The sequence below is a fragment of the Mesocricetus auratus genome, unplaced genomic scaffold (assembly GCF_017639785.1).
Source record: "Mesocricetus auratus isolate SY011 unplaced genomic scaffold, BCM_Maur_2.0 Super-Scaffold_100001, whole genome shotgun sequence".
Lineage (NCBI taxonomy): Eukaryota > Metazoa > Chordata > Mammalia > Rodentia > Cricetidae > Mesocricetus > Mesocricetus auratus.
The window spans coordinates 6,417,322-6,438,953 of record NW_024429187.1 but is presented as its reverse complement, the minus strand read 5'-3'; the positions used below and the strand labels follow the sequence as shown (position 1 = coordinate 6,438,953).

General features: G+C 43.3%; 2 protein-coding genes across 2 annotated transcripts in view; both read right to left on the bottom strand.

Moving 5' to 3' along the window:
- The window catches only part of Dera (deoxyribose-phosphate aldolase), an 83,515-nt gene extending 83,413 nt beyond the window's left edge, over positions 1–102 (bottom strand). The window contains exon 1 of the mRNA XM_005072901.4: positions 2–102. Within this exon, the coding sequence (XP_005072958.1) occupies positions 2–32 (31 nt within the window). The 5' untranslated portion in view covers positions 33–102. The remainder of the gene's footprint in view (position 1) is intronic.
- A 1,793-nt stretch (positions 103–1,895) lies between these two features.
- LOC101827926 (serine/threonine kinase receptor associated protein) lies at positions 1,896–21,149 on the bottom strand. Its single transcript, XM_005072899.4, has 10 exons — positions 20,805–21,149; positions 19,851–19,986; positions 13,238–13,319; positions 12,843–12,915; positions 11,605–11,701; positions 10,926–11,063; positions 7,106–7,242; positions 5,084–5,233; positions 4,496–4,561; positions 1,896–3,264 (listed from the first exon to the last, which is right to left on the bottom strand). The coding sequence occupies exons 1-10, from the start codon at positions 20,914–20,916 to the stop codon at positions 3,203–3,205; spliced, it is 1,053 nt and encodes a 350-aa protein (XP_005072956.1). The 5' UTR covers positions 20,917–21,149; the 3' UTR covers positions 1,896–3,202.
- Positions 21,150–21,632: the final 483 nt, after the last annotated feature.

The window sequence follows — 21,632 nt, the reverse complement described above, 5'->3', positions numbered from 1 at the left end:
CCGAGTTCTGAGGCCCGACAGTGTGCAGCCATGGTGAAAAGCAGCCGAAGACCAACTCTTGCACTAGGCCGCCTTCCGCACCGGCCTACCTCCTTCCTGCCAAGTGCCCGCCCCGAGCCCCGCCCCAGCCACGCCCCCGAAGCCACGCCATGCCCCTTGAGCCCCGGTTGCCTGCACCTTTTTCTCCAGGAAGCTCCAGGGCAGGAGGGCGGGCGTGGCGCCCAGCCAGGACATCACACCTCTGTATACACCTATTCCAGTCCCCCCAGACCACACACGTGACCTGAGCACATTCCTGCTCCCACAAGTTTCCCCGGACCATTTAAAAATGCTTGCCAATTGAGCTCAACAGACTGACTCTTGGATACCTTACTGTAGGATCCTGAGTGGCAGTTCTAGAGTGGGCAGAGCTCTGCAACCTTGGACCTGAATTGTGGACGTAGCCCTCAGATAACTGCCAAGACAGTGTATGCTGTAGAGTACACTGCGATTTCCAGTCCTGACTCAGTGAATTAAGAGCAGCTAGGACGTGAGCCTGGGAAGACTTGGCCTCTCCTGTTTTTGAGACAGGTGTTTTCCCTCTGTAACCACAGCTGGCCCATAATGACTTCGTAAAACCAGAGGCCCAGAAACTTTCGTGATCCTCCTGCCTCAGACTCCACACTGCTGGGAATACAGATGGATGCCACCACATTCAACAAAAGACTTGGTCTCTTTCATTAAAAAAAAATTTCATTTTTTTGTATACATGTATTCAAGTATATACCACATGTGAACAAGCCCAAGACAGGATTCTCTGGAAGAGTTAGCAGGCATGAGCTGGGAACCAAACTGGAATCTAAGAGCCTGGATCCATCTCTCCAGCCCTGAAGGGATAATTTTTTTTATTAGTTCTGTGAATAATTGACTATGTGACCTTAGGACACATTCCTGGCCTTTTTGTTTGTTTGGTTTGGTTTTTCGAGACAAGGTTTCTCTGTATTGTTTTGGTGGCTGTCCTGGAACTTGCTCTGAAGACCAGACTGGCCTCAAACTCAGAGATCCACCTGCCTCTGCCTCCCGAGTTCTGGGATTAAAGGCATGCACCACCAATGCCCGGCCATTCCTGGCCTTTGTGAACTTCATTTTCCTCATCTGTAAGAGATGATCCTGACAACTTCTTGGCTCTCTAAAATTAAGATTATGTGACATCGGCATTTTCTTCAGCCTGGCTTCTCTGGATCACTCCAGGCTCGGCACAGGCTGCTAACCATCTAAATTGCCTTCACACATGGAGTCATCTCTGCTCGGCTGAAAGTCTCAGCTATGGGTTTCTGTAGCATGAACCAATTGCTCTAAGTGTTCTGTTACCCGAAAGCATTTTCATCTCAGGGGAATCCTGCTAGAGGGGTACTGAGACGCAACATTTAAGAACCAATCAGCAGTCTGGTAGTGAGGGCTCTAATGAGCTAAACCCATTCAAATTTCAATTCTACTTCATGATTAGATTTTAGGAATGTTGCATATATAGGGGGCAGGCAAAGAACAGACCAAGGCCAGCCCCCAGGACAAGCACACAGCAGAACCAGGACTCAGAACACACACGCAGGGTCATCCACGCATTCTCATTTGAGCACCTGAGCTTTAAGTCACCAGAGAAACTGAGGAGAGATGGGGACTGCAGATGTCTTCTAGGGGCTAGAAGGCAGAGGAAGCTTCTCCTAGTAACTCCAGACAGCATACAGCTTTGCCAGGACCTCGGCTTTATTCAAGCGAGACATGCTTTAGCCTCAGGACACTGTGATCTAGTAATATACATGTCAGTTCAAGTTACAAACTTGCTGCGGCAATGGGAAGCCAATGGCACAAAACTCAGAAATGCCCTTAATTTGTTAACTTCATAAACACCAAGCAACTTCCAATCCAAAAGACGCACGCACGTATGCTTTATTTAGGGTCAGACTCCCAGTTCAATCCCTGATGCATTGACAATAGTGGTACAGAGCAGGCGTGTTCCACATGGACAGGGACAACACTGCCCTAGGCTCATCAACAGACTCTGGCTGCGACATGCGTCCCCTGCTTCTCCCAGGCCAGCACTGCCTGCGTGCAGCGTCTTCTCCCGGTTGCCACAAACCTGTCAAAACTTAACTTTCTTTCTTCTAAGTATTAAAGGCCATTCAAAAGACAATTTTAAGAAAGCAAATTAACAGATGCTGCTCACCTGCATTTCCAAATTACTAATTTAATCTCTTCATATTACAAAAAGTAAATAAACTACAAATATACTCAACTGATCCAATTTATTATAAAGTTGGTGACTTTTTCAATGATCCAAACTTAAAGGATATGATACAAAAAAGTCTAATACATCCTAAATATTGTAAGATTTTGTAAAATCATGTGGTTGTTCACGCAAACACACAGATGTTCTGCTATGTATAGTAGTTTTCAGAAGAGTTAGTTTCAAGTTATTTTTCTGCCCTTTCTACTTGCTTTTCTTTTTAAGTAACCAACATGCATATTTCAAAAGGCAAGAGAAGCAAGTCTATCAATCTGGAAGGAAGTAAATGAACACCCAGCAAGTTAGGAAAATTTCAAGTTTATACAATTGAATTTCAAAATTAGGGCGTGTTCAGCTGAGAGTCTGTAACCAAACTGTCATTTGCTACACATTGCTGTATATGATGAAGAAACTTTCTGGGTATTTCCAGTTTTAATGCTCAAATGTATCAGAATTTTCCAAAGAAACAGAACATTATTTGTTTTAGAGGCATTTTATTTAGATAACTAAAAAATATTAGATGTCCAGAAGCAGTCAGTGTACAATGAAAGAGATCAAACCAGTTACTTTATCATGTATTTCCTCTTCTTCACAACTAAGCAAAGAGAAAAAGACATTCGGCTTTAAGGGAAAAGTCAGAAAAATAGGCCAATATATTTTTCTTCTCCATGACATAAAGAGCTACAAGGATGTAAGTGTAAAGTGGGAATTGTACGTTGGCGTGTTCACTGAGAGACAGCGGATATGGCACTGAGCACAGCCCCTCCCGCCTGCACCACACACTCAGCTGCCCTCACTCCCAGGACACTGAGGAGCTGCTCGTGCACCGGAGCAAATGCCCACTCCCCAGTGTGTTCTGCCCTCTTTGCCACGTGGAGAGTAACTCTGAAGGCTTGAATAGTCCACAAACTAAATGTGTCTATGGCATACATCTGGTGCTCAGGCTTTAACTTCAGGAGTTGAAGAATAGATGGAATCTGAATTCTCTGAAGCAATTTCTTCTGCAATTAAATAGACAAAACCAAAGTCAATTTAATAAAGGGGAAAAGGAAATTCCCATGTCTCTATAAGGAGGAAATTAACAGAAAGGAGTTCTTGAAGCATGTGTGGTGAGGATGACAAAACAGAAAGCTACTGAACATGGCATTATCAACTGGACTCAGGACACCAGATACCCGAGCAGAGCTCAGACACCCTCATCTGCTGTCTTCACACCACAGTCATAATCCCATCCCTGACCTTTCAGGATAAGCTTCAAATGACACCAACTACCCAATCAGCATTAACTAAATCACACCTTGCCAGCCCTGTCTTTTCCTTTAGTAAGTAAATGTCAGTACATAAGACAATGCAATTCAAAACCATAAGCATTAAATGCTTTTGGAGTGTTCTAATAGCATCAAAGGGGGTGGGGCTGGGGACACCACAGTCTGTGGTGAACTCTGTTTCTCAGTGCCCCAAGTCACTACCTAACAGCAAAGACCCACCTTCCAATCTAACCATTACCCATCTTGCCAAATCCTCCCAGTAAGGCCAAGTTCATCTTCTTTCTTTTGTTCTCAGTGCCTACTCCATGGCTACACACCTAGACTTTTAATGTCCCTAGTCTAATTCTTTCTCCACACTACTGTTCCTAAACTTACAGGAATCTCCACTTAAAACTCAAAGATTTTTCATTCTCTCAGTTTATAAAACTTTCAAAATTGTAAGAGCACATAAATAAGATGCTGGATGGTCTAGTTTCCTCCCATCTCATTTTTCCCTTACTCTTCCAACAAGGCAGTGAAAATCTTCACATTTTGCTTCTCTGCCTTGGCATGTCTGTTTTCTGATGAATCCCTCCACCCCTCATCAATACCATGTTGTCCTTAAAACCTCAACTGCCCATCCATGTCTCCACTAGTTTAAATGTTAATTCCCTTCCCAATTATAAACCAAGTAATTTGTTATGATACCACCTGTCTCCTAAGTTTATGAGAGCAACACATGAGCCATGTCCACAGAGTACACAAGGCCTGGAACTCTGTACCTTGAGAGTAACCCATCAGCCATGTCCAGGGTACACAAGGCCTGGGACTCTGTAATTAATGCTTAGGCACTTGTGTGTAAGCTTTCTACAATTTAATTCAAAATCTGTTCACACTTAATAAATTACTTAGCCACTGACCAAAACACACATACACTTCATCTTTACAACCGAGAACTCTTAGGAAAAAGTGAGTTTGTGCGTACCCAGCTCCTCTTCTGCTGTCTCTGGAAAAGCGATCTTGGGCTTTGGCAGTTCAGCACTGTCTTCTTCTGTGAAGAGAAAAGCAGGGACAGCTGACTAGGGAGCACAACAGGTTTCCACCAGCTCACAGGGCAATTCCTCCTTTAAAAGTTACTATGACTCTAAACCAGATGTCTCAGAGTCACTTCCAGTACTACAGTCATGCTGGGATTAGCAGTAAGTGTTTGATTTCTGGTTTTGAGATGAAAAACATGTTTTCAGTGGGAAGGATCAAGCAATTTAATACTAAGAGGACAGGATAGCTATTTGTAAATTCTTCACACTGTCTTCTAACAACTGTTATTCTATTTTTGTGTGTATCTGAGCCAGTAACCATTGGACTATCTCCCTACTCTTTGTAATAAATTATGAATTAAGTTCACTCAATTCATCACATAAAGGAGATTGCTCAATTAGAACATGGCTTCACTATGCTTATACCATATTACATAATTCAAAATCTAAGGGAAACAAGGCACAATGAAGCAGAATTTATAAATGACACAAAATCTATGCATTATAATTTGATAACTTTGAATAAACGTCCTTACCAGGAAGCACACATTTCCAAAGGCCATAGGTTTTTCCTACCACGGTTTGCCACAATCTCAATGTCCCATCTTCAGAACCACTGGCATAGAGCTCACCATCAGGACTAAATCTCACACAGTGAATGGGACCAAAGTGACCTTTGTAGGATTCTGAAAAACGGAAGAAGGAAGCTCTCAGATGTAAACATAAAGGTAAATGCGAGGCTGAGTATTGATTTACTAAAAGAGACATTGTCTGTATCCCTGGGAGACCACCTCACCACTTCCTTAGGGTTAGCCCTTTCCAATCCGCATGTCAGAGGCCGACTGTCTCTAAAACAGAGAATGAGAGAACTGAGGAGCTGTCAATAAGGACTAGCATGTGCAGAGACTGGAGCTGAAACCTGTCAACTCCATCCCAGGCTCTAGGTCCTGAATTCATCGCCTACTTTTAGGGAGCCAATTTCTTCCATGTCTGGAGAGAGCCACCAGGTGGAGCTCTTTTACATACTATAGCTTAACTCCCTAACCAGGCTACCTAGGCTTTCTAATTCCAATACAACCCTGAGACACAGGCTCAATCCTGACCCTTACATTGTAATGAAGAAATTTTATAAGAAAATGTATAGATCGGGAAGGTTTCCTACAGCAGTAAAACATGTACGAGCTCCTTCCACATACAATCCAATGCCCATCATCTTACTCTGGCATTCCTCCATCTTAGACTAGCCAGAGATTCAAGCGTGTAAAAACAGAGAGGCTTAAGTGGAATACTTTCTATCATACACAAAGTTCCGGATCAATCCTCACCCCAAGCTCCACCCAACTCAACCCAACCTTCCTCAGCCTGCAAAAACCCAAAGTTGCAAGAACAGAGACTGAGAAGAGAATGGTTGGGTCAAAAATGCACACCTGTCCATTTCTTCCTGCCTTACTTAGCACAGCCTGGGTTTTACTGCTGCCAAGTACCTCCTCAACCCCGACCCAGGCACAGCTCTCTCAAGCTGAGAAGAATACAACATGTGACTGAAATATTCGAAAACTGACTAAAGCAACCCCAATCTACCAGTTTCCCAAGAAACACACAAAGCTGCTTCCCATTCTTTGTGTACAAATCTGGACAGCTTAGTTCTTTGGGTGGAAACCAGAATAGTTCAACACAATTAAGATAAGTGGCAGTTTATAAACAAAAAGTAACATTTTCAAACCAAAAGCAAATTGGTAAGTAGGCATAAAAGTACGGTACCAAAAAAAATTTTGCTCTTTCAACTATCTGGCATACTATTAAATATGTTATAAGGTTAGGATGCATTTGCTTCAAACTAAACATATACCCACCAACTTCTTAAGAACTATTATGGACGGTGGAGGTGGCACACGCCTTAAATCCCAGCACTGAGGAGGCAAAGAAAGGCAGATCTATGTGAGTTCAAGGACAGCCTGGTCTATAGAGTGAATGCCAGGACAGGCTCCAAAGCTACAGAGAAACCCTGTCTCAAAAAAACAAAAAACAAAAACAAAAAATATCCTTGTGCATATTTAATATTTGACTTCAAATATATACTCCCTCCCAATAAAGTCTGGGAAAAAAATCACTGTACCACGTACAGAATATCAACACAAAGATGCAACAGTCAAAACTGAGTTCAGTATATTTTGTCTGTGGGTCTATAAATTTCCACCAAAGTGAATAAAACACTTTCATTTTAGAATGTATGCGTTTTAATTAGCTGCAAAACACTATAGGTCAGTATCTGAGGTACTCATTACTAGAAGTTAATATTTTGGTAAAGCAATCATTTAAGACAATGGTTTCCAACCTTCCTAATGCTGCAACCCTTTAATACAGTTGTGCTGACCCCCCTCCCCAACCATAAAATTTATTTTTGATGCTATTTCATACTGTAGTTTTGCTACAGTTATGAATTGTAATGTAAGAATATGTTTTGCGATGGTCTTAAGTGGCGCCTGTGAAAAGGTCATTTGACAAAACCAGAAGTTGGACCAATGGATTGAGAACCACAGGACAAGAAAAAGACTTACCTAATTCTTCTCCACTGTTATAATCATACTTATACAGTTTAAAGTCTTCTCCACCTGCAACAAGAAATTCCTTCTCAGGATGAAGAGATGCAGAATTGATGGTTGCAGGAGCTTCAAAGGATTTAATTGGCTCCAGACTGGGAAGAAAAACCACAGAAACATAAATGCCTACAAAAATTTTAATACTATATAAATAACTATCTACCTACATTAAAATTATTCCTAAATTCTGAAATGCAAGGAATAGTAGTTAAACATTCATCAATCAAGTTTAAATGAACTGTAAAAAATTAACATGAGCCAGGCGGTGGTGGCGCACGCCTTTAATCCCAGCACTCAGGAGACAGAGGCAGGCGGATCTCTGTGAGTTCGAGGCCGGGCTAGACCGACAGCCTCCAAAACAATACAGAGAAACCCTGTCTCGTAAAACCAAAAAAAAAAAAAAAAAAATTAACATGAACAAAAAACGTTCAACACTGTCATTTGCAAGTAGACTCCATCTGAGAACCAGTTAGTGGAAAGAAATCCACACTCTAAGCAGCAGACAGTCCCTGACATAGGTGGCCTGGCTGACAGGCCCTATCAGGGACCTTTTACTGCTTCTGAGGCGGAGTCGGTGTGAAGTGCAGAAGGGCCTTTAACTCAAGTCCTCCTTGCCTTAGCTACTACTCACTGGCATTGGGATTACACATATTAACACCATGCCATGCTGAAAGATGGTTCAGGAAGGGAATCATGTGAGGAGAATTCTGCATGCTTATGAGAATACTCCAATAAAACAAAAGAGTCAGTTTCTTCAAAATATGAAAGTGTTCTTGGAGAGTGTTTTCATGCTCCTCCCAGGTGCAGTGGATAAATGTTTAATCTATCCTTAATGTCTCCATGGAAACCCATGTTTTTGCCTTATGCAGCGTGTCCTTGTACACAGCTTGAACTCATGGGAACTTCACTTAGGTGCCTTTTTAACCCCAGCGTATACAAACTGTCTGAAACTCTCAATAACGTTGGCTGTACACAAAACTTCAGTCCACCTCATTTATGGGCTCCATTCTCCCAAATCCTGCCCTCCCTCTAGAGCAGTGACAATGCCAGATTAGGTTGGGTTTTTTTTTCCCCCTTTTGAAAAATTTCAGTGTTTTCTACAAACATGCATTATTCTAATGAATATAAAATAAGGTCATACAGGACAAGACAGTGATGCACACCTGCATACTGGCTCAAGAGACTAAGGAAAAAAAAACCCAGCCAGAGATACATACGGAAGGGCAGCCTTGAAACCCTGTCTCAAAAACCCAAAGGCTGGGGACAGGCATTTATGTCCCTGGATTGAATGCTCAACAGTGAAAACAGTAATAAAACCATGAAGCAAGCTTCACAGTGGGGAATTACTTACTTATAATGCAAATGAATGTTAAATGGTTTCTCGACTGTTAGAAGGTTTAGGCTTCCACCCCAACACAAGAAAATGCTGTAACAGCTCTTTTTAACTAGGTCATATGGTTTGAATGAGTGATCCTATAGGCTTATATTTGAATGCTTCATTGCCAGTTGGTGGATTGTTGTAGTAAAAGATTAGCATTGCTGGAGGAGTTGTCTCACTGGAGGTGGGCTCTGAGGTTTCAAAAGCCTATACCAGACCCAGCTGGCTAGCTCTCTGTCTATCTCCTGCTGGTGGGTCAGATACAAGCTCTCAGCTACTGTTTTAGCACCATGCATGCCTACCTACCTGCCTCCTGCCATGGATTCCCCCTCTGAAAAGCCCCCAAGTAAATACTGCCCTTTGTAAGTTGCCTCGGTCATGGTGAGTCTTCACAACAGAAAAGTAACTTAGGTTAACTGCATTAGAAGTTGTTCTTACTAATACAAAACTGCTTTCCCTGAAAAATCAACTATACTTTCCTTATCAGTCCTTGTAGAACACAGAATATCAATCAACACACACCACACATAAAACACACAAACTAAACTTAGCCAGGACATGGTGGTTTAAAACTAATCCCACCCAACACTTGGGATGCAGAGGCAGGCAGCTCTCTGAGTTTCAAGTCACTTTGGTCTACCTACAAAGACAGTTCCATGACAACAAGGACTATACAAAGAAAACTTGTCTCAAAAAAAACAAAACAAACAGAAAACTAAAGTTAGCTGTGGCATAGCTAGCATCACAGATGACCACTTGTTTGAAATATTCAACAGGCCAGCTACTACCAAATGAGAGCTGAGGCAAAAGTCTGTAGCAGGATTGCATGGTCCAGTAATGAGCAGTTAGAGCTGTACAATCTGACAGTTATGGGCAAAGGTAACCCACTGTTGATTTTACTGTACTTACAGGAGCTCCCTTATATTTTCAGAACTTCATGTTACTTTTTCTGTCTCCTAGTCAATGAAGCTGTTTACACTGGAAATATTCCTTGAGACCATGTGCTAAGACTACTGTCAGTGTAAGTGGTAAGTGGTCTAGTCTTCACAGAAACCCTTTGAGAGCCAGGGATAAGAACTCTACACTCAGTTTTGCAGTTGAACTCAACGGTGTACTTACAGGGTTCCAGTACTGAGAACAAAGATGTACCACAGCATCAGCTACAGTGAGAAACAAAGCAACAGATGCATAACCTCCGCAGTTAATGAAATGCGGCCTGTGATCTTGCCTGTACGGAGATCAAAGGGTGGAGCTTGCCACTAGCTACCCTGAGCAGCCAGGCAATGGTGGTGCCTGCCTTTAATCCCAGCACTCAGGAGGCAGAGACAGGAAGTGAGATGGCTGGGCGGAGGGAGGAATATAGACAAGAGGAAACAGGACTTGCTCTCTTTTCAGTTGAGAAGTTGTTGAGGTAAGGTGTAGCTGTGGGTTACTCCTTCATCTCTCTGATCTCCTGGCATTTTCCCCTTTATCTGACTCCTGGTTTTTAATATTAATACCAATTAGAGTTACAACTGCCAATAAATGTTCTTAATGGTGTTTAATGGACAAGAAAATTTTTAGTTAAAAGAAAAAAGATTATATGCATCAGAATCCTAGTAATTTAAAGAAAAAACCCAAGTATACACACAGAAAAAGAAATGATCAGGTCTGCACCACTTCCTTGGTTTTAGGTCCTAGAGATTCAAACCAACGGTCTCAATCAGCCTCTTACTGAGCTGCATCCCCAGGCCTCTTTTCTTTAAAATTTTAACCAGAAAAAGCAGTATCACAGCAATCTCCACATAGTAGGGAACACATAGCATCATGCCAATGGTTCTTTTAGTAAAAACAGAACTAAATTTTAACAAAAAATATCCTACACAACTGAAATTTAAGCTAATACTTGATTAAAGCACGCTCAATCTACAAAGCAGCTGTTAAAAGGTGTGGAAAGCCGGGGGTTGGTGACGCACGCCTTTAATCCCAGCACTCGGGAGGCAGAGGCAGGAGGATCACTGTGAGTTCAAGGCAGGGCTGGACCAACAGCCTCCAAAACAATACAGAGAAACCGTGTCTCGTAAAACCAAAAAAAAAAAAAAAAAAAAAAAAAAAGGCGTGGAAACACTGGGTGTTACACAACACATTGTATAAGGCTTCCATTTTCTAAAATTATTTTACTTGTATGTATGTGTGTCTGCACATGTACACAGGGTGCTGTGGAGGCCACTGAATACCAAGGCTGGAGTTCCAGGTGATTGTGAGCCCCTGATGGTGCTGTGAACTGAACACTGGTCCTCTACAAGAGGAGCAATCACTGTTCATCAACAGCTGAGCCAGCCTTCCAGGCACAACTTGTCTTTCAAATAAGCTAATATCTCTTTTTACCCTAAATAAAATGCAGGAATTTCCTGGACGTACCTTACTGCACTATGAAAAGCAATAGTCCGTCCATAAGTGAGAACCAGAACCTCTCCCTCGGGGATGTATTCCATGCTGCTAACAGACATGTTAAAATTCACAGACTTCACTTCTGTCATTGTAGCATGATCCCAAAGACTGCAAAAGAAGAAATAATATTTACTCAGTGACCAGGAAAAAGTTTCAATTTTATCTGTACATAAATCCATGAGAAAATAAGCACAATTGTAATAAAGTAATTTTTGTCAAAAATCATAAAGGAATTCTGAGTGCCTATGAAATGTCAAGACCTGTTAGGTTGTTGGTGAAATCAACGTTTATCGTAACTTTCCTAACTCCTAGTTGTAGTTTAACTAATCTCAATGGCTGTTTTGGTCTATCTGACAGCTACGATCTTTTCACAGAAAAATGCATCAGGTCTTAACAGTTTTAAGGGCATCATGAATAACCTCAGCCAATCTGTCCATAACTACCCTCGGAACAACTACATTCAGCAGCTTTAATGACTTCTGAATCTAACCATGTGCATAATAGTAAATGGACAACTGCAGGGAAATATGAGCTACATTGACTTAAATTTTAATTACACATACTCTCCTCCATGATTGTTAGAAGTATTCATAAGCTCCTAGGAAAAAAGGTTTCCAAACATTAAATCACTGAAGAAAAATCAACTTACCGAACAGTCTTATCATCAGCTGAAAGGATCTGTTTATCGTCACTACACCACAGAGCCTTTTTGATGCCGGAAGTGTGACCACTAATCTCCTTAGGTTCTTTGGATGAAACAATTTAAAACGCATAATAAATATCTGGCTTTCTGAACTGAGCAATAGGAAAACAACTGTTAATTTTACTACAACTTTGCAATCCCAGTCCGCTTCAAACTTGATGTACACCAGATGCACTCCGGTCTCCTATACTGGAAGAGTAACCACTTGGTTGACAATGAACCTTGCTATATGAAGCTGAGACAGCCCGAGTATAGTTTTCTACACCAACTACTATATTCTAAAGCATTATTATAGCACAGCACACTACTAATTAGCAACCAACGTGATGTTTCTTAGTAAGAACACGGGCCTAGGAACAAGGGTGTACTAAAGCTAATCCTATTAAATAAGTCTGGAATCTTTATCCAAGTCACTGTTGGCAGTAACTAATGGAGCACACACATGCAAGCATGCACTTGCCAGGAAAGTAGAGGGTAGAAGGAAAAAAGCAAATTTTAAAGTAGTATAAGGTGAAGATGAAAAAAGCCCACCCAACCCCTGAACTACACCTTTACCACGTCAGACAAGTTCAACAATACTTTCCTGTCTTAGTCTACCAAAGTGGGCAGAGAAAAAATGCTTAGCAGATAATGGAAACAGTGGTGATACATACAACCCATTGCTTCAGAAATGCTTTTCCAACTACAGAATAACTGCTTAACCACAATACACTATTTTAAACGTAGTGTCAGTTTTGTAATTCATGAATAATCTTGCCTTCATCCACAGAATGCTTCTTCTGAACAACCAATACAGCTAAACAGTTGAAACCCTAAACCTTACCATGCACACCGATGCCTCTCCTAAAAGGGCCACACCACACATTACCCAAAATTTAGCAACACTGCTCTGGTACCTTTACAGAACCTAGTACCATAAAATGAAAAACCATCACCATAACAAAATTTTGCATTGCCAGAAGGCTATATGAGTTATGCAATAAAATAAGCCAATATTAAAATGAAATCTGCATAGCAAAAAAACTTGACAGCATATATTGTGACAGAAATTAAGATTTTTAACAAAGGAGAAAGGATAATGACTGTTTCTTTCTGTTGATTATCTTAACTTTAAATGTTACAGTTCTTTAGTCGGTTATTTAAAGGAAAAACAAAATCACAGAGTGATGCATAGCTGTGCTTACCTGCCTCAGGTTTGTTCAAGTCATAGATGCGCAGCAGCTTATCCTGTCCCCCAGTTAAGAGATAGTTGCTATCCTGACAACAAAAAAGAGAAATGCTAACAGATCAGTCACTTTAACAGTTAAATACAGTCACCAAAAAGACCGTTGTAGCCACTACATCTAGGAGGGCAGTGTACACGTCTTAGAACTGCCAAGTCAGGCTTCCTCTCAAACACTCCACCCTGCACCATAGGCCCTGCCTCTCTGCTGCTGCCCTCCCTCCCCGCACCATGGGAGCTGCCACTCTGCACCGAGCAGTACTGCTTTCACCTCAGAAGGACCTCAGGGTCTCATTCACATGCAAGCAGTGTGCCACACTGAACTGCATCCCTAGCCAAAATTCCGTTTTCTCACACCTGTGTGAAATCCACAGTCTTGACAATGTGCTTATGAGCCAAGGTCATCAACTCATCTCCTGAGACAGCATCCCATACTTTGCTAAAAATGAACATAAACAAATATTCAGTAACATTAGTACAAGGTTAAATATAATGGTAATTTTGATCAATACAAAATAGTAACATACATAATATTTATGTAACACCTTGTTTATGCATAGTACAATATCTCCCATAGTACTCATTATTATAATCATTTACCTGAAGAAGGCAATTATTCCTAGGACTTTTTAACTCTTAATTCTCTTTGACAATGGAAAATAATTTATTCAAGATTCACAAATTTACCCAGCCCAATTTTTAGCTCACAACCGTATTTTTTACCAGGCCTGAAATGATTTTAACAGTTCATGAAGTCATCCTTTTATCTGTTCACATACCAGAGAAAAATATATAGAACTTCTGTGAATTTAAAATTTTACAATGTTAGACCTCGACACAGATCAGATAAAATTTAAATCAAGAAGGCTAGGGGTATAATTCCTACATTCATATTATGATGCTGAGGCAGGAGGATTATGCATTAAGTTAGCCTTAATTGCATAGTGAGATCTTTCTCAAAATACAGACATAGGTAGAACTAAAATAAAAACAAACAGCCATCCTCCCCAGTCTCAGCACATAAGGTTATGAGTGTGAACACAAAGTCCAGAGCTTCCAGAGAGCTAGGGATCTTAGGGAGCAAGCAGGACTACACCAAGTACCAGGAACGCAAAGCATTCTAAATGAACAACATTAGTAAGACTTATACATGTAAAAACAGGAACTGATGATACAGCATCTAAGCTTATACATTACACACTTGGAGTTACATGAATCGCTGTAAAAACGTGTCAACAGAAATATGTCACCTTATTTCTTATACCCACTCCACTCTCTTCCATTCTAGCTTAACTCACCGCCCCATCCTCCTTTTATTTCTGATTCTGGCCACCCAAGATAACTATCACCCAGCCTATGCATTTTCTTCAGCTCCCATGCCCCTGCTGTATTTTATGCTCCAAGTCTAAGCTTAGCATCCTCATTTCAAATGCTAGTCTCCACTCCATCTTCTCATTCAACAATTACCTATCTCTCTTTTTTTTGCGGGGGGAGGGGTATCAGGATCTCTCTATGTAGTCCTGGCTTGGAGCTATTATGTCCCCAACTCAACATCCTCTGGACTCCGGTTTCCAAGTACTGGAAAGGTGAGTGCCACAACACCAAGCAATCATTTATTTCAGTTCTTCCAGAGCTCAGCTTCCAAGGCCCATGGCAATTGATCCTGCTTTGTCTTTGTTTATATATGCTCATTCTTAGCCACAGAGAAAGAAGGGGTTATCTAGCTATGAGTTCACATGGATTAAGATCACAGAGGCATCCCTAGTTTTATAAATGTCAAAGAGAACTCTGGGTAATGTCCATCATTTCGATCTTTTTTGGGGGGGTCTGGGTCATACACAGGACTGAACACAGATCCTTGCATGATAAGCAAGCACTTTATCACTGAGTTATACTCCATCTCTAATACCCTTTGAAATGTTAAGTATGTTAAATGCTTTTTCAAAAAAAAAAATCTTACTGCGATCTAGACTACAAATTCACTGAAGACCACAGTAATACTAACCAGAGCTAACTGCGAACATGCTACTACTACTCTAACTCTGACAGACCATGAAACACTGGGTCAGACATCAGAGTGCCTGAGGTCACAGCATACTCAGTCAGGACTCAAATACAGGCCACCTGCCTGTGGTCACACATGTCAGTTATTGATGGGGGAAATCCTTCTATATATATGTCTTATTGGTTGTTGGGGCCAATAGGGAAGCAAGATAGGTGGAATTAGGAGAGGTGGAGGATTCTGGGAAACAGAGGCACAATCAGGAGTAAGAGGTCCAGACCCTTTCTCCGGTAAGAGAAGACCACGTGGAAATACTCAGATTAGCAGTTATGGGTTAATAATTAAGTCAGAACTAGCCAATAAGAAACCATAGCAAATGACCAACAGCTTCATAATTTACATAGAGTGTGTGTTATTTGGGGTTGACGCAGCTCTGGGACCAGCCTGATAGCATGAATCTCATTACCAACTATAAGTACAAATATTGGGACCTAGAATGTTAGAAAAGCCTACTGTGATGGCTATTCTTGGTTGTCAACTTGATGCATCTAGAGTTAACTAAACTCCAATGACTGGGCACACCTCATTTGAAATTGGAAGACCAGCTGAGACATCCAGCCTTGTGGACAGACTGGATACTTGGAACTTCTGTTCAAAGGTGGCCACTGCTGGATTAGCTGATCACAGCCTGTGAACCATTCAAAAAATACCCTTCATTCAGAGAGATTCATTCTGTAAGTTCTGTTCCTCTAGAGAACCCTGACTAACACAACTATATATATATAGGCATATGTGTCTTCAAGCTTGTAGTTCTCTCTAGTCAGCAATACCCCAAATGACCTAGACAAAGGGCCTGTAGCAGTAAGACAAAGCCTTGGACTATGTTCAGGGTCAGTTCAATGGTGGGAGGGGGTAGCCACACATTTTTCACACTTGTTTTCTCTCCACTTTTCTCTTCATGAAACAGTTCCCCCATGAACAGGACTCTTGTATACGTTTTCTTTCTTTTCCTTAGGGCTAGCACAGAATCTGGTAAGATGTACAAAACAAGATTCATCATGGATTTCACTACCATACAGGATCCTTCCCCCCAACTGCACATAAAATCAGTATAAGACCAGGAAGCAGTAGGTGGCAAAGTGGTCTTCTTTAATTCACACCATTAAAGTCAGGTTATGGTAAGATAAAAGTTAACAGAAGTGTGTCTTTAAACTGCAGTCTAAAAGTGCATCTTTAAGAATGCTAATGTCCACAATATCCATGCTTACGACTCTATTATATTTAAGTATAAATAACACAATGTAATATTTAATGAATAAGTATAATTAAATTACATTTAAAGTTTTACTTTATTAACCATTAGCTTAAGTCAAAAGATTGTGATTTAATTACCACGATGAGATTCATGGCTGGGGTGATCAGGTCTAACCATAAAACCCACCTGGTCAGAATTTCCTGCGTACTCCAGGCTCGCCTTGATCTTGTGATCCCTCCTGTCTCAATCTACAGAGTACTGAGATCTCAGGCATGTGTCACCACACCAGGCCTACCTTCTAAGCAAGCTGTGGTAGTACGCACCCATCAACCCTAGTTACTTGGGGAGATGAAACAAGAGGGCTATAAATTTTCCACCACCTTGGCTATAGAGTTGAAGCCAGTTGGGCAACTTAGCAAAATGACATTTAAGAGGGGCTAACTCAGTGGTACAGTGCTTGCCAAACAGCCTGGGTTCAATTTCCAGAGCTGAAAATAAAGACCCTCCCCCTTAAATATCTAAATTTAGAGCCGTAAAAAGCTGATCAAATATTCTACACCCATTATAAAAATCAATAAAACTCATCCCCAATGACAATGTTCTTTTTTTTTTTTTTTTTGGTTTTTACGAGACAGGGTTTCTCTGTATTGTCTTTGGAGGTTGTCGGTCCAGCCTGGCCTCGAACTCACAGAGATCCGCCTGCCTCTGCCTCCCGAGTGCTGGGATTAAAGGCATGCACCACCACCGCCCGGCTGACAATGTTCTTAATAAACTTCGTGAAAAACAAACTTTAATAGAAAAAAAGGAAACTCAACTATTCCATAAATAAAAATCAAGGTCCATTCCTGACGTTCTACTTTAGAAACTTTTTTTTTGTTTTGGTTTTTCAAGACAGGGTTTCTCTGTGGCTTTGGAAGCTGTCCTGGAACTCACTTGGTAGTCCAGGCTGGTCTCCAACTTAAAGAGATCCGCCTGCCTCTGCCTCCTGAGTGCTGGGATTTAAGGCGTGCGCCACCAACACCCGGCTAGGAACTTTTTTCAACTGACTTATTCAGCAAGTATAAAGCAGTATTTAGGGCTAGAAAGATGGCTCAGAGGTTAACAGCACTAGCTGCTCTTCCACAGGTCCTGAGTTCAATTCACAGCCATCTGTAATGTCATCTGGTACCTGTTGTAATAATTTTAAGAAAAGTGACTGGGGGGGGCATTTAACAGGGTTCAAGCAGAGGGGTTTTTTTACTAGGGAAAGGGATTATAAAAAGGGGAAAGGGGAGGGGAAAATCAGCCTCCAGAAACAGACAGGAGCAGCAGGAGAAAGAAAAGGGGGAAGAAAGGAGAGAGAAGGCGAGGGGAACAGACAGAGTGAAGGAGATAGAAGGATGGGAGGTGGGCAGGGCTCTTTTAAAAGGGAGCACAGTGAATGTGCACAGGTGGTGCTCTTAGTGGCTGCAGCTGAGGGTGTTTTCTGTCAGAACCCCAAGGACATGCCAGTGCAGATGCCTGAATACTAACAGTGCCCTCTTCTGGCCTGCATGGATACATGCAGGCAGAACACTATTCATAATAAATAAATCTTAAAAAAAAAAACAAGTAAAATTTACATCAGAAAAATAAAAAGGCTAGAGAGATGGTTAAGAGCACCGTCTGTCCACTGCATGCTCTAACAATTCCCAGCACCTACATGGAAGCTCACTATTGTCTGTCCCTCCTGTTCTAAGCCATCTGACACCCTCACACAGACACAGGAAGGCAAAACACCAATGCACATAAAATAAATAAATCATAAAAAAATGAAAGGAGGGAATATAAGGCACAGTGTCTACCTTAAGAAGCACAGTAGTTAAAACAAGTACCACATTAAGTGCGGTGTGCCTTAGCAAGGCATAGCTCGAGCACAAACGAGACAACGGTACCTTCCCTTTCCTGTCCAACAGTGCACGGTACCTCTTCCACGTCTGAACACTGCTCCTGTTTCCCATTTCCACCTCGTAAGACTACTGGGTCAGGGCTGTAGATATAGCTCAGGTCCTAGATGCCTGTCTAGCTAGCACACATAAAACCGGGTGTGGCAGCACTCAGCTCCCCTGTGACACCTTAACTCAAATGAAGGAAGCTGAGGACCATGCAAAGACATCTTGACTACACATATTCAGTAAGTATGGAGCCAGCCTGGGCTACATAATAGTGTTTATCTTTTGAGTTAATATGCAGGCTGATACCTCAAGTAACTTTGGGCCTACGAACATCAACACAGAAGGATTCACAGCAGTTTTTAAAATCAGATTTATGTAACATCTTAACAGGGCAGCGCACCAAGTTTCACAATGGCTACACACTATGCTGTCCCAGCAATTGATTCCTCAAAGGCCCAGCAATGTCCATGTAGCATAACTTGTCTCTTAAAACTCCACTTATTTTTAAATTTGTGCTGTATAGAAAAGTCTGGGACTCAACAGGGGCATTTGGTAATATGTTAAAAGCTGTGTTCCTTTTTTTTAATTTAGGGCTTTAATTTGCTTAAATCAAAGGTGGCAACAGTTTACAGTTGCTCCTTAGTAAGAAATTCTTTTAAACAAGAAATCACAGGCCATTTCCACTCTCCGGGTTCTAGTCTGTCATGTACAGCAGCTCTTACCATTGCCTTTGGGTCAGCGAGATGGCTTGGTAGGGAAAGGTTCAAGCCTGACAACCTGAACCATATCCCTGAACCTATACCCCCAAATTGTCTTCTGACCTCCACACACCCGCCATGGCACACTTGCACACCCACACGTTTGCACAAGCAATAGCAAATAAAAAGTTGCCTTCATTGGTTTAAAAACAGATGACTACAAACACAGGTGTAGTTATATACAATAGAACACATGCCTTGAAAGAACACAGACTCACTTAAGTCAGCTTGATAATCTATGACTACCCAAAGTAAAAGCAGGTGAAGTGCATTGTGGCAATGGTTTAGTACATCAAAGACTGTACAAAAAAGACAAAAGGAACTAGAAAGGGGATTTATCCATGATTACCGTGGTTCAAAGACTGCAGACATTACTTGAGTGAAAAAAACAGCACTTCATCCCCAGACCAACCACACAGAACACAAAGCTCTCCAGGGTAGGCTCCTGTGCACCCAAGGTGATGAAGTAAAATTGTAAAGACCAAATCCTCAGAAGACAAGTGACATGATTTAATTGACTGAATGGCAGCAATACAAATAGAAATAGAACAGGAATCCCTGGCAGTGCAGAGCTAAGGTGAGCCTGAACTAAAGCAGAGGCAAACACAAGAGACTACCAGGTGAATCAAAAAATGAAGGTCTAAGGAAAACCAAGCGTCTTTCAGACTGCAATCTAAAACCATCTGAAATAATGTGTAGTTTAAAATGTATCCCGGTAATAAAAACTGAGTGAAAAAGTATCTGGGGATAGGACTATCTAGCCCTCAATTTAGAGTAGTCTGTAAAGGGCCTCACCAACATCCATTACCCAGGTTACATCATAACCATTAACACTCCCGGTTCTCAATCAAAGGCACAGAGGTAAGTCATGTAAACCTTTCAAGTCTGGGGACTCAGTGACAACACTAGGCTCAGAGAGCCAGGACGGGAATCCTGGTGAGATCAAACACCAGCTGAGTCAGAACTCTGCCCAAATGAAGCTTCCTACCATGTCACCACACAATTCAGAGAGAATACAGTTGGCCATTGGTGTTACACTTACGCGGTGAAATCTGCAGCTGCTGTAGCAGCTTTGGTGGCGTCCTTATTCAATGTGGCACCCCAGACAGCACCTTTATGACCCAAAAACGTCCCGATCCAGTCTCCTGTATCTCCCTGGCGGAGCATAGGTTTGCCATCTAGAAAACATGGTAAGACAAGTGACTTAGATAACACCGAATAAATAGCAAGTTGGGAAGACTGCTGTTGACAGCTCCCTATTACTCTCACTGGGGGTTCCCATCACGGAGCCCTGGTCTGTGCGTCTGCTCCTAGTGAACTACGCAATTCTGGTCACTCTTCTTGGGAAGTGTAAGTGATTTGGCGACTGGCCCAGAGGCCTCCCTCACCTTAGCAAACTCAGCACGTGTACGGAGAGAGGACCTGATTCCGATTCCCAGCACCCCACATATGGTGGCCGACAACCCCTTGTAACTCCAGCTCTGGGGAATCCGGCGCCCTCTTCCAACCCGTTTGGGCAGCCCTTCACACGCGTACTAGGAGGCACACACACAGAACACACTGGCACACATGAACACAAAACTTAAATAAATAAAAGCCTAGGATGGAAGCCACTGACTTGTGTCAAAACGATCTGGATAGGCGCTCTGACCTCGAACCAACTAGACCTTAAGTATATTTTCCTCTGGAGGGTGGGGGGGGGAGATGCGGCTCGCACCACAAAGAACGATACAATGAGATGAGGGCGAAGACATCAAAGGCGCTCCCCTCGGCCTGGCCTCGTTTCCAGCAAATCCTTGGGAGACACGGTGTAGGTCTGTGTGTCCCCCGAAGGAGCACTAACAACGGGGAGCGGGGAAGGGGACGGCTGGCGCTCTTCTGTCTGTCTGTCTCTCCCTCTCACGGGCAGGTACGAGCTCCCCGCACCCTCCCCCCACCCCGACCCCCGACCCCTCGGCCCCCGAGAGCCGCCGCGGCCGTCCCGGGCTCGGCTCACCTTTGCAAGCGCTGATCAGAAAGTAGCCGTAGGGCGTGATGCCGCTGAAGGCCAGATCCACCACGGGCCGCGTGTGGCCCGAGCAGGTGAGCGGCGTCTGCCTCATGGCCATGGCGGCGGCGAGCGGGGTGACGCGGAGCGCCGACCGTGGGTCGCGGGTGTCCTCCTCCCCAGCCGCGGGCTCCTGAGGGGCCCCCGCACTCGCTCCGAGGCCGGGTCAGGAGTCCCCGGGACGCGCGGCCGCCGAGGGAGGGACAGGGAGGGAGGGAGGAAGGGGAGGGGAAGCTCCCGGCAGCCGGCCTGCCGCCACCCACCGTCCACACCGGTAGCGGCCGGAAGTGACGACCGCCGCCGCGCCGCGTCACGCGGAAGTGACGCACGGCGGGACGCTGGACTCGCCGCCAGCCGGGCCGCGGCGGGGAGCGGAGTGCGCCGGCGCGAGCTCGGGGGCCGCGCGGCTCGGTGGCACTGGCGTCGCGCGGGGCCGCGTCCCGGGTGTTTCCCCGCGGCAACTGGCCGCGCCGTCGCGTCCCTTGGAGGCTGCCGTTGGAGCAGTTGACAGCCGCTCCCGCGAGCGGCCACGTGGGCCGGAGCCGTGCCCCGCGCAGCTCACACCCTCCTCCAGGACCCGGGAATCGAACTCTGGCTGTCAGCATTGGCGGCCGGGGCCTTTACTCGCCAGCCCCATCCTGCGCTCCTCTTTAATGCATGCACAGCTCAGCCGTTGCCGTGGATGCCTTTTCTTGTGTTTCCACTAATTTGATTAAACAACACTCCTAGGGCGGGGCGCGGGTCTCTTGGTTCTTGACTTTCCCAAATAAGAGGATT